The 15,735-nt window shown below is 35.8% G+C and overlaps 1 protein-coding gene across 1 annotated transcript in view; it reads right to left on the bottom strand.

The window, feature by feature from the left end:
- LOC136025908 (putative RNA-binding protein Luc7-like 2) overlaps window positions 1–6,195 on the bottom strand; it is a 54,969-nt gene extending 48,774 nt beyond the window's left edge. The window contains exon 1 of the mRNA XM_065701969.1: window positions 6,065–6,195. Within this exon, the coding sequence (XP_065558041.1) occupies window positions 6,065–6,125 (61 nt within the window). The 5' untranslated portion in view covers window positions 6,126–6,195. The remainder of the gene's footprint in view (window positions 1–6,064) is intronic.
- Window positions 6,196–15,735: the final 9,540 nt, after the last annotated feature.

Genomic DNA, 15,735 nt, shown 5'->3' with positions numbered 1-15,735 from the left:
ATGGAGTGTATAACTAGGATGCTATGGATTAGCATGGTGCACCTGGTCAATAAAGAATCCAGAATACAACTCAAATCATCAACTCTGCAGCTCTACAAGGAGAAATCCTTATATTGCTCCAAGATACAATCAAAGGTAATAAAAACTTGGTAAATAAAATTAATTAAAATATGGTACTCCCTAGGGAATATAAGATAAAACTGGTGTTTTAGAGTTCCATTGTAGCTACAAGACCAGTTGAGCAGTCCTTTTTAAGCACCACTTTCAGGCTATAATGGATTTTTTTGTTGATTCAGTCTAAGTTTGAAAAAGGTAATTACCTTAATTTGCACTTCAGAGCAAATTAGTTGCAAGAACTGTTATGCTCCGTAGTTGATGATGGCGATAGATCTGGTCGCTGTGCTAAGGTCAAGTGACAAACCATAGGGACTAGAGAGTGCTGGAGAGATGCAATTTAAGCCCACTCGGTAATGGTGATCAGATGGTAGGTATGGTTCAAGGACCATTCTCCAGCAATTTAGAGTTGGCACCACCGCACAACAGCAACTTTGGATAGAGTATGTGAAATGTTTGGGTATGACAAGCTGCATCATCCTCCAAGCTAACTCTCTATTGTCTTCCACGACTGTTATGGTAGTGAGGGCTGGGAGGGGTTTTCCCACTGGAATCTCCATGGTTTGGCCTCCCATTCCTTGTCGAGCTTCTTTCTGAATTCCTTGGGCAAGGTTGCCAAGACTGTTTCTTGGCTTAGTTGGTTTCAATTGTTCACCACTCACTGGCTGAAAAAATCTAGTCAGACTTTGGTGTTAACACTGTATTTGAACAGCTTTTTGGAAAGTCCTCGTGTTTGCTTTTGGTGGGGAGAGAAAGTGAACAGCTTCTGATCTGCTTGCTGGAGGTACCCATAGGTGAGCAGCATGTTGTTATGCCTAAGCCAAAAAAACGAGTGTTGGGAGGTTAACAGATTGTAATCTTCTGCAGTAGGGCTGACTGCGTAAACTGTCGATGCAGTTGGTGGCTCTCCTCTGGACACCCTCAACAAGCTGGATGTCACTCTTGTAAAAAGGACCAGCAAGACATGTTCCGAAATCTAGGATTGGCCTGACCAGAGCTTTATATAATTTCAGAAAAACTGTGGAGGATTGACTACTGACAGTTCTTTTCAGGAGTCCCTAAATTTGCATTTGCTTTTGAAACTGCTTGGGCGGTGTGTTCGTGGAATTTTAAGCTGTCATCCAACAGGACTCCCAGGTCTCTACCACAACTAGAAGTAGGAATCAAGACTGTCAATGACGTTTTGCCATTGTACATAGTGTACTGGTGCTGCAGATTACCACAGCTGAAATGAAGAGTGACGCACTTTGAGATGTTGAAGGACAGAAGCCATTTATCTGCCCATGCTTGAATTTGGTTGAGATTGGCTTGTAGGCTAATGCTGTCCGCAGTACCAAATAGCTTGGAGTTGTCAGCATAAAGAGTCAAATGGTTTTTTGTTTCAGCTACCAGGTCACTGATATAGATGAGGAATAAGGTCAGTCCAAGGACAGTTCCTTAAGGGACGCTGCTCAGAACTTGGCAAGGTGTTGAATAGATCTTTTCTCCATCCATGGTAAAGAGCCGAACCTTTTGCGTTCTGCCACCAAGGAACTCCATTAGCCAGTTGACTAGTTTTTTATCAATGCCCACGGCTGTAAGTTTGGAGTGCAAACAACTATGGGGGACTTTGTCAAAGGCTTTGGCAATGTCTAGTAGAATTAGGTTGACAGGAAATCCTCTGTCAAGAAGCTGAGTAATTAGCTCATAAGTTTCGAGTAGGTCGGTTTTGACTGACTTCCTGGGAAGAAAACCATGTTGTTTGTCTGAGATATTACTGTTGGAAACTAGGTGCTTGAGAAGTGCGTCATTGACAATTCTCTCTAAAACCTTAACAACAGCAGATGTAAGGCTTATAGGTCTGTAGTTTTCAGCTTTAAACCGGTCACCCAATAGATGGCACAAAGCAGGGGAAATCTTGGTGGTGGTTTCTTTGAGCAACCTTGGGTGGATTCTGTTGGGGCTGGCTGATTTGTTGGCATTGAGATTTTTTAGCCTTTTTTCCACCATAGGTACAGTGATAACAACTGTACTCATGGAAGATGGTATGACGTATTTAGGAGGGGGTGGAGGCTCACTATCTAGTTTTGTTGTGAAGAAAGAAGCAAACTGGTTGTTTAGAAAGTTTACTAGTTTCTGGGTGTAAGTCACTTCTCTTCCATCATCATTAGTGAGGGATTTAACACAGCGCCTAGCGTGGTCTTTACTAGAGACGTAATTCCAAAACTTTTTTGGGTTACTCTTGCATTCATTGGCAAGTCCAAGCTCAAAATTTTGGTATGGTTGTTTAGTTAAGTTTCATAGTCTGTTCTGAGCTTGAATGTACTTTTCATAGTGACCAGGCTTATCTCTTTTTTTCCAGTGGTGCAATTTGCGATTTCTTTGTCTTTTAATGCTAGGGGTCATATATGGTAATGTCTCTGGCATAGGAACCAGCCTTTCTGTCGTGTTTCTACTCTGAATCTTGGTGACAGCTGTCAGGAATTTCTCCCACTGGTCATTGACATTGCCCTGAAGTAGCTCATCCCAGTTGATAAGCCTTAGCTCCTTTCTGATCGCCTTGTAATCCATGTAGACCTTTCTTTTGTATTTACTTTTCACTGGACGTCTAGAGGTGATAATTTCTATGGCAAGATGGTTGCTTTTCCCAACTGGTGGGAGATAGTTTACCTTCTGAATCACTTTGATTCTGTTTACAAACACCAGATCTAATATTGTGGGTTGTTGGGAAGGGCAAAACCAAGTTGGTTGGTCAATTAGTTGGTAGGCAGAAAGGTTGTGTACAATCTCAATGAATGGTCTAGCATTAATTGGGCTATTGGCAGTAGGGTACCCATCTTTCCAGATCAGTTCTGGGAAATTGAAGTCACCTCTGACAATAAATTCGCCTTTAAAGTTTTCAATTGCTAAGCAGAACATTAACGAGAGAGTATTCTCAGTCTCAATGGCTGAGGGTGAAGACAGGCTTCAATAAATACAACCGACTCTGAGAGGGCGTTGGTGCTGGTCTCCATCAGTAAGGTCAAACCATACAGATTTGACAGAGGCTGAATTTGCCTTGATGCTTAGCTCATGTAATGCCCTTTCATTTAGAGTTTCATCAATTGAATTAGCAGTCTAGCTTATCCTGTTGGTGATCTTGTACCAAGGGTATTACCTCAGCACTTGGACACTGCCTTATTTTGCAAAAAAAATATAAATAAATAAATCTAACATTATTTGAGAGCAAAATCACATTAGCAATTTTGTTTCTACATTTAAACATAAGAAAAGTTACCCTAACAGTTTTTCCTACTTATATAGTTATTGATCTTATCAGTTATTGAGACCATCTTCAACAGATTCAGATTCAGGTGACTGTACTTGTTCTGACCCCCCCCCCCCAACAAAGGTCCAAAGGTCATGTGAACAAAGTCTATATTTATTTGCAGATTATTTCAGAACAATTGCCAAAACACAAGGGTCATTAAACTAGAATAAGAACTTAAAGCAGGCTAACAACAAGAAAAAAGCAATAGAACTTTCAATTTTCAATTAACTGAGCCTTTTCCAAAGTTTCTTTGACCCCCCCCCCTCCTTTTACATGTGCCTTGAGTGTTCTGGGAAAAAAATTAAATGAACGAATATTAATACTGGAAGCCCTTATGCAGCTTATACAATTGCCTTTGACTTCACCAGGAGAGTAAAAATTTCAATTTCCCTTCTGATTAAGATCTGGAATTTCTGTGAGGGAGGAAAAAGCTATCCATGGGGGTGGAATGCTGGCTCCCAAGGGAATAACTACATTAACATAAAATTTCTCTGGAATGTGAAATTTAAAATAAAAATGAGGATATTGATTCTGTTTTGGCCCTTCAAACTGTTGAAAATCTAGATCATTTATTTGTTTTTTATTGAGGCAACTTTAATATCTAGAGGAAATGGCTTCTACATTCTTTTAGGAGGGCAATTGAAATTAAAAATCCACAAATACTGGTTTGGTTTGTTTGATTCATTCTTTCTTCTGCTCTGTTAAGAGTTATTTCAAAAGGTCAGTTTTCCTTCTTTTTTTTTAGCACTGAAGACAGCTGGGCAATTCAGGATGCAATTCTGGGGGTAAATATTTTGCTGTTAAAATTGACTTACAAATAAAGTGAACATACCAGTTGATGACTTTTTTATGCTCTTTCTATATATAATAATCACTTTGGTAAAATTCTAGTTAATTAACTTCTTGCTATCTCGGAAAAGGTTTAGGCTAGGAAAATGAAACTTTCAGGGATGGGTCTACAGGCTAGAGTATGTCCCTGGAAGGTATTTTAAAATACCCACCTCTACTCCTTCTCTTTCTAGAGGGCCCTGAAATTTGCCTACATGACAGGATCTCTGCCTTTAGTTCTGAAAATGCAATTCCTGTTATTCAAGTAGAATTTTAAGCCATATCAATAACTTTTTTTCAAAATTTAGGAAATGGATTTGCATATCTTTAAAACCTTATAAAATGGATTGAGCAAAGTTGTGAAGCTGAAAACAATTTTGTTGTACTTCAATTAAGAAGAAGATCTATTTTGCAAGTTTTCACTTTTATAACAAACATATTTTTAAAGGTCATCAAAGGGCAGGGCCCTCTAGAGGGAAAAGGAGTGGAGATAGTTGCTCCAAAATACCTTCCCAGGACATACTTTAGTCTGTAGTCTGTCTGATTCATCCCTGAATGTTTCATTTTTGTAACCTAATCCCTTTTGTAGATAGCAAGAAGTCAATTAACTAGAATTTTACCATCACTTTTGCTGGAGTATAGAAGACATCAAGTGGTAGGCTATTTTCACTTTATTTGTAGGCCTAAGCCAATAAAATGAACAGAAAAATATTTACTATTCTGGGTATATGTTTGCAGATTAAGGGGTGGGGGTATATACTCTGTTAATATATAGGTTTTAACAAATTCATGAATTTCTTAGAAAAACTGGAAAACCAAGGAAAACCAAGGAAAAAAGTGAAGATAAATATTTTTCCCTTTTAAAATATGTTAACTAGGATTATTCTGCATATTATGAAGTAAGAACTGTTTTTTTTAACATGTTTCCTTATGTAGGGGACCAACCTTGCATCAACAGCAGACATACAGCTATACACAAAACAAAATCATATCCAACCTGTTATTGCCATCCTTGTTGAACTTTTGTGCTGTGAAAATTGCTAGTCCTCATAAAATATATAAGATACAGGTAAAATAAGTAAAGTACATATAGGCCTATTACATAAAATGCAAATTTTATAGAGTCCATAAAATTATGGTAGAATACCCAATTTTACAAGTTATAACACTATGTTGGCCTATCTTAATTTTGACAAAATTTCTGAAGATGCTAAATTTCAGCTTGGGAGGGGGGAACTATGATCTGGGAGCAGTTTCCTCCTGCCCCTAACATAGGCATTATGTCCATGAAGGAAGGGGGGGGGGGTAAGTAAAGTGAAATGCTTTTGGAATAGCCTAACATGAGCAAGTACTTTAGAACTTTTGCTAAGATTCTTGATTATGGACTTCTTGAAAACCTATCTTAAGAAGTAGTCTATCTGTGTTAGGCCTAAGTAAAAGTTCCAGGACTGAATCCAGGACCAAAATGTTGATTAGGCAGTGTCAAACTATTGTGTCTACCTTTCCTTATTTCAAAGCCTCAGAAGATTGTATACATGACCTCAGCTAGCCTACTTAAAAACCCCTAAACAAGAAATTCACAAAAACATGTTGTAGCCTATAAAATAAAGTTTAGAACTTCAAAGCTCTAGCAATTCTTTTTAATATATCCTAGTGCTGCATCTGGAACCTTCGTGAGGGGAAGAGCAAGGTGGATTGTAAGAAAAGTTAACATGACATTTGGAAAGAGCATAGGCAACAATAAGGAATCAAGACCTGATAGCCTAGTATTACTCCTAAATTCAGAAGAGTGGTAGTTCTGGACTGTTACAACAACAAAAATCTGGAACTTACCATCTCGAGTGGTTCCCATAAGCTGATCGAGCATGGATTTCATTTGATCTTTCGCACTCATTTTTTCTAAAATACTTTCATTCAATTTAGTCAATTCTTCCTAGGGTTGAATTTCTTCCATGAACTCCCAGAATTCAAAAATAGATGTCGCGAGAGTAGAAATTCGATTTAAATGTAAAATATAGAAATTGCTGTATGTGATTGTTTTTTATTGTCAACAGAAAATGATGTTAAGTTCGGACATAAACATTTTTTGAAAAATCCATTAAGCATAATTTTTCTTTTTTTAACTTTAAAAATTGTTCAAGATATCCTATAAAGGTTTCCTACGTTACATATCTTAGAGAAATCTCGAGTTAAAAGTAGCAGCAACATTCTTAAGGAATTTTGCCAAAATCCTATGCATTTGAGCTTAACATAAATAAGCCTAAAATTTAACCCATTTAAATTCCATTGGCACCTATGTTGAGAAACTAATGTCTCGCTAAAGCAAGAGTTGGATGACGAAGAAAAAATAAACTGTAGAGTTAAAAGCATTCCGAAGATTATAGTAGACAGAAGAATCAGAAATTTATTGAAAACACCCATCGAATTAATACTAAAAATTTTCTGCATCAGCTTAGTATTGTAAATTGATATTGCAACTTTGATTACTCGTAGAGAGCAAGTCAACAATAAATTTAATATACATGTTTAATAACTTGCCATGAAATGGCGGAGCATTGCAATTCAGTTTTTTTTTATCCATAGCTCAGAAAGTTTTCTATTCGGTCCTGTACAAAGGAGAGAAGCAGTCCTGGGTGCTGTGGCTGGGGGGAGGGGCTTAGTTTTTTTGTTTATTTTTTAGTCGGGAGGAGGCACTGAATTTAATTTTGCCTTGAGAGCCATCAATTTTAGGAACAGCCATGTGTCAAACCAAATAAATTCAATTTTCGGGGAAGACCTCGTCAATTTGCTTAATTAGCATTATATTGGCAGCAGAATACCACTACCTAAGTAAAAAGCAAAATGGGTTCTATCCATTGTTATTTTTTTACCGGGCCACGTTGCATGGAAGGAGCTGTCATAGAGTCTATTGGAAATTGAAAGTACTAGTGCCTCTTTGAAGAGTAAAAGTTGCTGGGTGGCAACCATTTCTTTAATTTTTTTAATACCCTTCTCCTCATCACCAATGTAAATTAAAAAAAAAATTCATTTGATTTAAACAATCAAAAGATCCAACAAATATGCTTTCGGTGACGGCATGACCCCTCTCCCAAGCCCGTTGGGAAAGGGTTGTAAATTGCACAATTTGCCCATTGTTTACATAAAGGATTTATTATCACGAAAGAGGGAAATTTTGATCCTGGGTTTAAAGGCTAAGGGTATTAAAATCAAACTTCAGGAAATGCTGAGGGGGGTATACCATATTATATTGTATATTGTATTATTGTATATTGCATTGCATATAGTATACTATATTAAAAGGCATATTGTGGATTGTGGTTATGAAAAGGACGTATCTTCAAATATTTTGGAACGGCTAAAGATAATAAGTTGAAACTTCCAGGGATTCTAAGGGACATGTTGAGCTAAATCAAAAGACACTGTAAGTGTCCAAGTGGTCAAAAGAGCGTATCTGTAATATCTTTGGAACATCTAAGGGTACTATGTTGGAGTTTTCAGGGAATGCTATTGGGGATGTTCAACGAAACGAAAACACACCATTTGGATCAAAAATTGTCAAAAGGGCATATCTGCAACATATCAGAACAGCTAATGACGCCGAGGTGAAATTTTTAGGGAATATTGAACCAAAAAAGACATTGAACGCACCCTGGTTATCAAAATGGTGTATGCACAATATGTTGGGGACAGCCAAGGGTATTGAGGTAAAACTTTCATAGAATATTGAGGAGGATGTTGAACTGAAACCAAAGACAAGTTGATGATCCACCGTGCAAAACAAAAGTATTTGTAATATCTTGGGAACAGCACAGGGTATAAAGTGGAAACTTTCAAGGAATGATTAGTAGGACACTGACCTAAATCATAAGACACTGTAAGCGTCCAGCAGGTCAAAAGCACGGATCTGTAATATCTGATGAACACCTAATGGTATCAAAGTGAAACTTTCAGGAAATAACAAAGAGAGAGAAAAATCTCAAGATACAGAAAACAGACGTGACTACAGACAGTAGAAGAAAAAGACAAACTAAAACGACCTGAATATTTCGCCTGTATAAAACAAGGCGTCCTTCAGCACTAAGAAACAAAGATAAAATCTAAAATAACCTAAAATAAAATCTAATGCCAAGAAATAAAAGAAAACATCTATATACACTATTGTCGCTACTGTCATTGAGCACCACAGAATATTGAGCGCCACAAGACATTCCTCAAGTTTTCAGGGAAAATTGAGCGGCATGTTAAGGCTCAGTAAATTTGTTAAATAATAGCCTGAATTTAAAAAATGAGTTAAACGCCAATTTTTCCCATTGTGACTACGAGAAGGTTTGTATGCTAGTAGATCGGCAATCCACGGGCGAACATAAGCAGCTCTTCGAGGACTAATACAAGTACTAAAAAAAGAAAAGAAAATGGACGAAGAATGCCACTTCATTTTAAAACGAAGATAAAGGGGCTTTTATCCCCCTTACCTCTTGGTTCTTACTCTAAGGCTTTACTGAAATCTCTTTGGGGTGTAAAACACATAGCAAGCTCTGCAAAAAGGTGTATTACTTACCGAATAAATAAACCTTCCAATAATTTTTATAGTGGAAAAATAAATGAAATTTTTATTACATCATTCCTTTATTAAAGATTTTATCCTCGTAGCAAAGGCGAAGAAAACTTAAGCGTAGAAATGGGAAGACAGAGAGCCCCCCCCCCATGAGTATATAAAATAATTTCTGTTCGTTTTGACTTTTAATTCGATTCTTTACTTTCTATCAGAGTAATTTTTTAACCTCTCTTGGATTTTAATATCAAATTTTGAGCATTTCAGGAAGTTTACCTCCATAATCATAGTTTTATAGGGTATATTTCATTCTTTGTCATCGTAATAACTCTTCTGATTCTCGATCTCAGATCCTTTTTTTTAGAATGAATCTACGAGTGGAAAAAGCAAGATACGGGCTTTAATCCTTTTCAACTTATCAAAAGGCCAGAAATACTCACAATTTACGTTCAGAAGAGTCATTTTTTTTTGTATTTTAAGACTAACGGTAAGATTTGAGCTCTGATCATCTTCGCAGTTTTAGAGAAGTGGATAGCATAGAGCTTATCTACCATAAATGATTCTTTCTACTCTTTATGTTCAATTCGAAGTATTAAAGTAGGGTAGCAGTTTTTCTAGAACTTATCAAGCAGTTCGCAGTAACTAACTATAAGTAGGAGCGATGCAGCTCAATAGTAACGGAAACTCTAAGAAAAAGTCTTGATAACAATAAATACATCAAAAGAATGGAATTTTGATGCTTATATAATTCATCGAGTTTAGTGTAACCCAGTGGTTTCTACACTTGATATTACTACGCCTCCATTAAAAATATTTAACTGTTTAGGACCCTCCTGAAGTTTTCAAAAAAATAAAACACACTCATTTTTAACTCTTATAAAATTTATTCATACAAACTAGTGGCAAATGATATTTATTGTTTTTAATGAGATGTATTTGCTTGTCTATTAGCACAAAGTTTATCAAATCTTAGGGTTTATGACGATATAGCTACTCGTAGCTCTTTTTCTTGGACTAAACGGGCCTGATATTTGGATTGAAGCCAAATTAGAGAATCCTATTTCTCATAAATATGATGCTGCGAATGGCAGCAGTGCTACATTCTGTATAAAGATTCAGCCGGAATTAAACCGAAGGTACAGTCTAAAATTTATGTTTTCGCTGTAGTATAAAAAAAAATTCAATCAATTTCTTCGTCAATAACGGAACTATCTACCCATGCAGACCTTGTAAAATCAAGATCACCAAAATAATTCGAAAATTGAAGCAACAAACCATTCAAGTTTTTCAGAATTGTTTGCTTCAATGGTATCTCAGGCGCATAAATTGAAACACGAAAATTTTATTTCTTTGCGAAGCTGATTTCCATAGCTCCACGTTTTAATAAATACTTTCACTTTGTCTTGTTGTATAAGCAAATGCATTTGCGGTCTTTGCATTGATTTATCTAGAACACTCAATTTTTCAAAAACGTCAACCAAATATGTAATTTTAACGATAAGATTCAGTCCCTAAGCATATTGCCGTCTTCATTATGATATTACTCGAGAAACATAGCAATTATCTTCTCTGAGTCAAGTAATCTTTGAATCACATTTGCGCAAGATAGCCAGCGCACTTCACAATAGTAGAAAAGTGATGTGTAATTAGCTCGCATATCTTCACACAGTTTTGCAACACAACCTTGCTTTTAATGGACTGTTTTAGATCAATCAATTTATTGATACTAAAAGAAAAAACTATTACGAAAGTAAAGCGGTTACTAGGCCCAAGAAGCTTTGCTTGTAACGGACCACAGAGAACAAGAATAAAACACTTTTATAAAATATATACAAAAAAAGAAAAAAGAAAAAAAAGAACACTGGAACAAGACAAGGACATTGAACAGATAGGATATTTAACAGATAGAAGATTTAGAAGGAGATTTAACATATAACTGAAAATGATTTTAAAAGAAGAGAAGAGATATACAAATTAGGAAAGAATTAATAAAGAGAGAGAAAAATTATTGAATTGGAAAGACCCGACGAGATAATGCCTTTGCAGAAAGAAAAAGAGGGACATCCGAATGTATTTTATAACTTTCTTTATTTTTGCAAAAAACATTGAGAAGTTCCCCGCTTACAGTTTTTGATATGAGAGCTACTCTGTAGAGCATGCAGTTCGTCTAGAGAACAATTTCATTTTTAACTAGAGTTTTCATTTTTACCCAGTGTTTTCATTTTAACTAATGTTTCAAGATCAGTTTTGTGTCCCACCACTGATTGTGCGACGCCAGTATAAAGCCCAATGTCACACAATGTCGTTCGCGTTGAAAAATCTGTCAATTAGTTGGAGAATTTCATTGGACGTGGTTCTGTCAGGAAATGACTTGCAAAATAAGATATCTTCAATTATATTAGTATCTTTAACAAATCAAACATATGCAACTTAATGTGCGTCTTTTGCTACATCAGTAGCTTCATCTACTTATTTCGCGGATTTTGAAGAACACTTCAAAGAAGCTAATTTGTCACAAAGATTCTCAGATATATAATCAATTCTTCTACCGATTGTATTAACAGCAAGCGGTATTTGCCAAAGCTGATTCAGTTAAGATTGGCTAAACATTGTTTTGACCATGTCAATAGCTGCTGGTGAAACTAAGATTTCTGCTATTGTGTGGGGTTTTTTACATTGCGCGATTCTCTACGACACTAGGTATGATAATAGTAAGGTATTTGATGGAATATGAACAGTTTTTTTTTGAAATTTTGCTTGTTTTTAGATACCTCATCCAATTTTCTTTGAAAACATTCTTAGGGCTTACCAACGTATTCAGAATGAATATTTTCAAGGTGCCGTTTCAATTTGCCGGGTCTCATAGAATCAGCAGGCAAAACTTACACGGCAAACACATTGGTTTTTCTACATTATCGTTAATAATATTAGTAAATCCAAACGATAAATAGGACAAGTCGTATTTTCTTCTCTTGGGAAAAGTAATGAAAGGTGAGGTCAAACTCCCAGATGACATTTTTGGCAGATGTCCGTTAGTTTTTAAGTAACCACAGAGATCTTGCTTGGAGTCCGGTTTTCATAAGAAAAAATCGCTCAGTGATAATTTATTGCGCCCTCTTACATTGTACGCTCATAGGCCCTGGCGCAGCCCTGGTGCGCATATTGGCAAATCCAGGCCTGTCTATTTCCCCATTCAATATTATTTCCAAATATATGGTACACAATTTCCAAATTGTGTTAAATTGTTACAAAATTTCGAAATTGGGTTCCAACTCCCTCCCGCTCCTGATAACACCAATTATAGCAATGAAAGTTTAGTGAATTTTTGGTAAAACCATTACTTTTATTGTGCCTATTCACCAACAGTTGGCTAATAATACACAGTGAAGCCACTAAAAAACTTTCGCAGAGGCATATACCCTATATGGCCTTATCAGTCTTTAACCTAGCCTATTGTCCTAAAACATACAAAAAATATTAAAGATATTAGCTTATGATGTTGTTTTTAGACACTTTCCTTCGGAAAACGTCGGAAACTTCTGGAAAACGTCAAGTATTCATATAAATATATCACTGATTATTGACAGAACAACAAAGTGTTAACTTTGAAACAGAAAGAATGCTGAAAATAGGCACTGTACACTGCAGAAGAAAAAGACGGAATCCTCCTAAACATTATTCATTTGCACTAGTAGAAAGAAGATGCTTTTATAATTGTATCGAAATGATGGAACTGAAACAGAATCTTCTATTTCCAGCAGAGTACTGCTGGAAATAAACGACTCTGCACATAGTTACTATTAGGCTAAATTACCTTATCTTAATTTCTGTCTGACTGCAATATCCTTCTTCTTGATTTACTTTTTTTAACTCACAAAATTCACCCTGTCTAATTGGCTACTTTCGTTGTAATTCCATAACGCAAGCGATGCTTTATTGTATTTTTCGTTAACTTTTCAATCTGAGTTTGTAATAAGGATGCAATGTCTTGCGTCTGGCTTTAAGAAGCCAGAAGTGGATGCTCACAAAAAAGTGTCAGGGTATTACACGTAAACATTATCTTTATTGGGACGGTAAACGGTCTAAATGCTTTTATTTTGAAGGAATGGTGATGAAGATATGGGGTGGGTGCTAAGTTACGAAATGTTTAGTCGCACTATGCACGATGGTATTTTCTCATTTTTTACATACAAAACTTTAGCAGTAATTTGGAAAATTGATCACTTTGACTAATTTTTGCGGCTCCCTTTAGACTAGTCCACGCCTCCCTAGGGGGGCGGCCCTCCCAGTTTGGAAAACACTGGTGTAAACCAACAAAAGTTACGAGCCTCAGAATTTTTTTCTAGTTTTCGAAAAAAGGGAAAATACACGTAAAACATCAGTTGATCTTAAAATAATAACGTCATCAGGTCCAACATATCAGAGAACCTTATTATAAAGGTTTCAAGCTCCTATATACAAACATGTGAAATTTTGCATTTTATTTGCGTTTTTATTTATTTTTTTTCGTTTGTTTTCACCAGGGCTGATCATATCAAACCATTGATCCTAAAGAATCGTGAGAGGGCTCATCGGATATCAAAAGTTCTTGCACTCATTTTAAGCGATCAAAAAATACTGGAGGCTAGCTACCCCCTTCCATGCATTTTTTTTCCCAAGGTCACCTGATCAAATTTCGAGATAGCCATTTTGTTTCGCACAGTCAAAAGATCTAGTAACTATGTCTTTGAGAATGACTTGACCCCCCACAGTCCCCGGAGAAGGGCTGCAAGCTATGCACATTGCCCATTGTTCACATATAGTATTGGTTATTGGGAAGGATACAGCTATTTTTGAAGGGGGGGGGGGTATTTTTCTGGTAAGGTGACTGCGTGGGATGATATTTCCATGGAGGAATTTTTCAAGGGGAAGGATATTTTCCATGAAGGAGGAACCAGATATGCCGCCATTATTTAAAAACGAACATATTTTAAATTAAACAAAGCAAGTTTCAACTGAAAGTAAGGAGCAACATTAAAACTTAAAACGAACAGAAATTATTAGACTTCGATGTTTATACTAAAGTTTTTTTTTTAGGACTTTTAAAAAAGATTATTATTCTTTGACAAAAGTCAAAGTTTGACAAAAAGTCAAACTTTTGGGTTAAGTTAACAGTTAAGTTTTCTAATTAAGACCTCGAAAGACAGATCGTTCTTGGGCATGAATTTATTTAGTGATTCAACTTACAAAAAGTATTTCACTTTCTATTCTAAAGCTAAACACTATGGACAAAAAGAAAAAGAAAAAAAAAAAAAAAATTAGCCTTACGGCATTTCACGACTAACAAAGAGACAAAACTAAACATCTAACATAAACTACAAAACACATAATTTTGTACATACAATCTAACTAAACAAGAGAAAACAAAAACAAAAAGACAAACTAAATAATACACAATGAATTCCGTTATCAGACATAAAAAAAATCCACATATTTTTTTTTAAAAATAAGATTATAACCCCAAATCCAAACGTTTAGTTTTTCTTATGTATTTCAGTAAAATATTTCCAACATTCCTAAATTTAAAAATCAAATCAAGATTAAACGGAAAAGGAACATTGATACTATTAAGGTGAAATATTAATTCTAAACGTTCACGAGCATAAATAGGGCACTCAAAAAGAAAATGGGAACAAGTTTCATTTACACCGCAAAGGCACAACTCCGTATCAATTTTGTTTATTCGGTGAAGAAAGAAATTTAGCCTGCAATGACCCGTAATAATCTGCGTTAGATGGTAGGAGGGCTGAACTTTGCAAACAGCTAATAAATCTTCTGTTGAAGCAAAAAAGCGAATTGACCAAGAACTAACTTTATTCTTAAATTCTTCATACCATCGTCCGTAAAGTATATTTTTCAATGCCTTTCTATTAATATGAAAGGTTGAAGTATGGATTTCTCGTACTGTCGAAAGGCCTAAGATATCTACTAATGATTCATCAGTGAAAGTACTATGATTGGATGAGCGTTTAGAAAGGGGGAATTCAGGAGAAGTGAAATTTGGCCAGTGACTTGGACGGCCTTTTTTCGCATAGCGCAATGTCGCTAGCTCAGTCGCTCGGAAAGAAATTGGCAGTACCCCAGCAATGGCCGTAATTACGTCATTTTGGGCAGAACGGAAAGATTTTGAGATTATTATCATTGAAGTTCTTTGAGCAGACTGTAGCATTTGTAAAATATTTTTCTTTCTAAGAGCTGAAAACCAAACTGATACCCCATACAAAATTGTACTTTCTATAACTGATTTATATAATTTTATTAAAGCTTGTGGTTTGAGACCCCATGTCATCTTCGCTGCACAAAGGAGTCTCGTCGAATACTGCTTTGCAGCAGTAACTCGGGAAGAGACATGATCAGTCCATAAAAGTTTCCTATCTAAAATAATTCCTAAGTAACGGACATTTTGTTGTATATTAATTTTTTCTCCTCAAAAAAAAAAGATTTACAACAGGAACTTTGTGTTTGTTTGTGAACAATACAGCTTCTGTTTTACGTTGGTCGAAAGTAAGTTTGTTTTCTGCAGCCCACACTTCAAACTTCTGAAATATTTTTTCCGCCAAATTTTCTAAAAACAGAATATTTTTACCTGTTAAAATTACAGTGACATCGTCAGCATATGCCTGAATCGTACAATTTTCACCGAAATCCATTTCTAAAAGGTCATTTATGTTGATTAACCATAAAAAAGGAGACAAAATTGATCCTTGCGGACAAGACTTTTCCAACTTCCGGGATACATCTTTTCCATATGATACCGTCCTATCTGATAAAAAACTTTTCACTAATCTTAACAATTGAGTTGGGCATTTCTTATCCTTGAGCTTTTTTAAAATACCTGGATCCCATGCATTGTCGAATGCTCCTTTAATGTCAAAAAAAAGGCAAAGTGTGAATTTCTTTTCCTCTTTATTTT

The sequence above is a fragment of the Artemia franciscana genome, chromosome 4 (genome assembly GCF_032884065.1).
Source record: "Artemia franciscana chromosome 4, ASM3288406v1, whole genome shotgun sequence".
Taxonomy (NCBI): Eukaryota; Metazoa; Arthropoda; class Branchiopoda; order Anostraca; family Artemiidae; genus Artemia; species Artemia franciscana.
The sequence above is the reverse complement of the archived record's forward strand: the minus strand, read 5'-3'. Positions and strand labels throughout refer to the sequence as shown.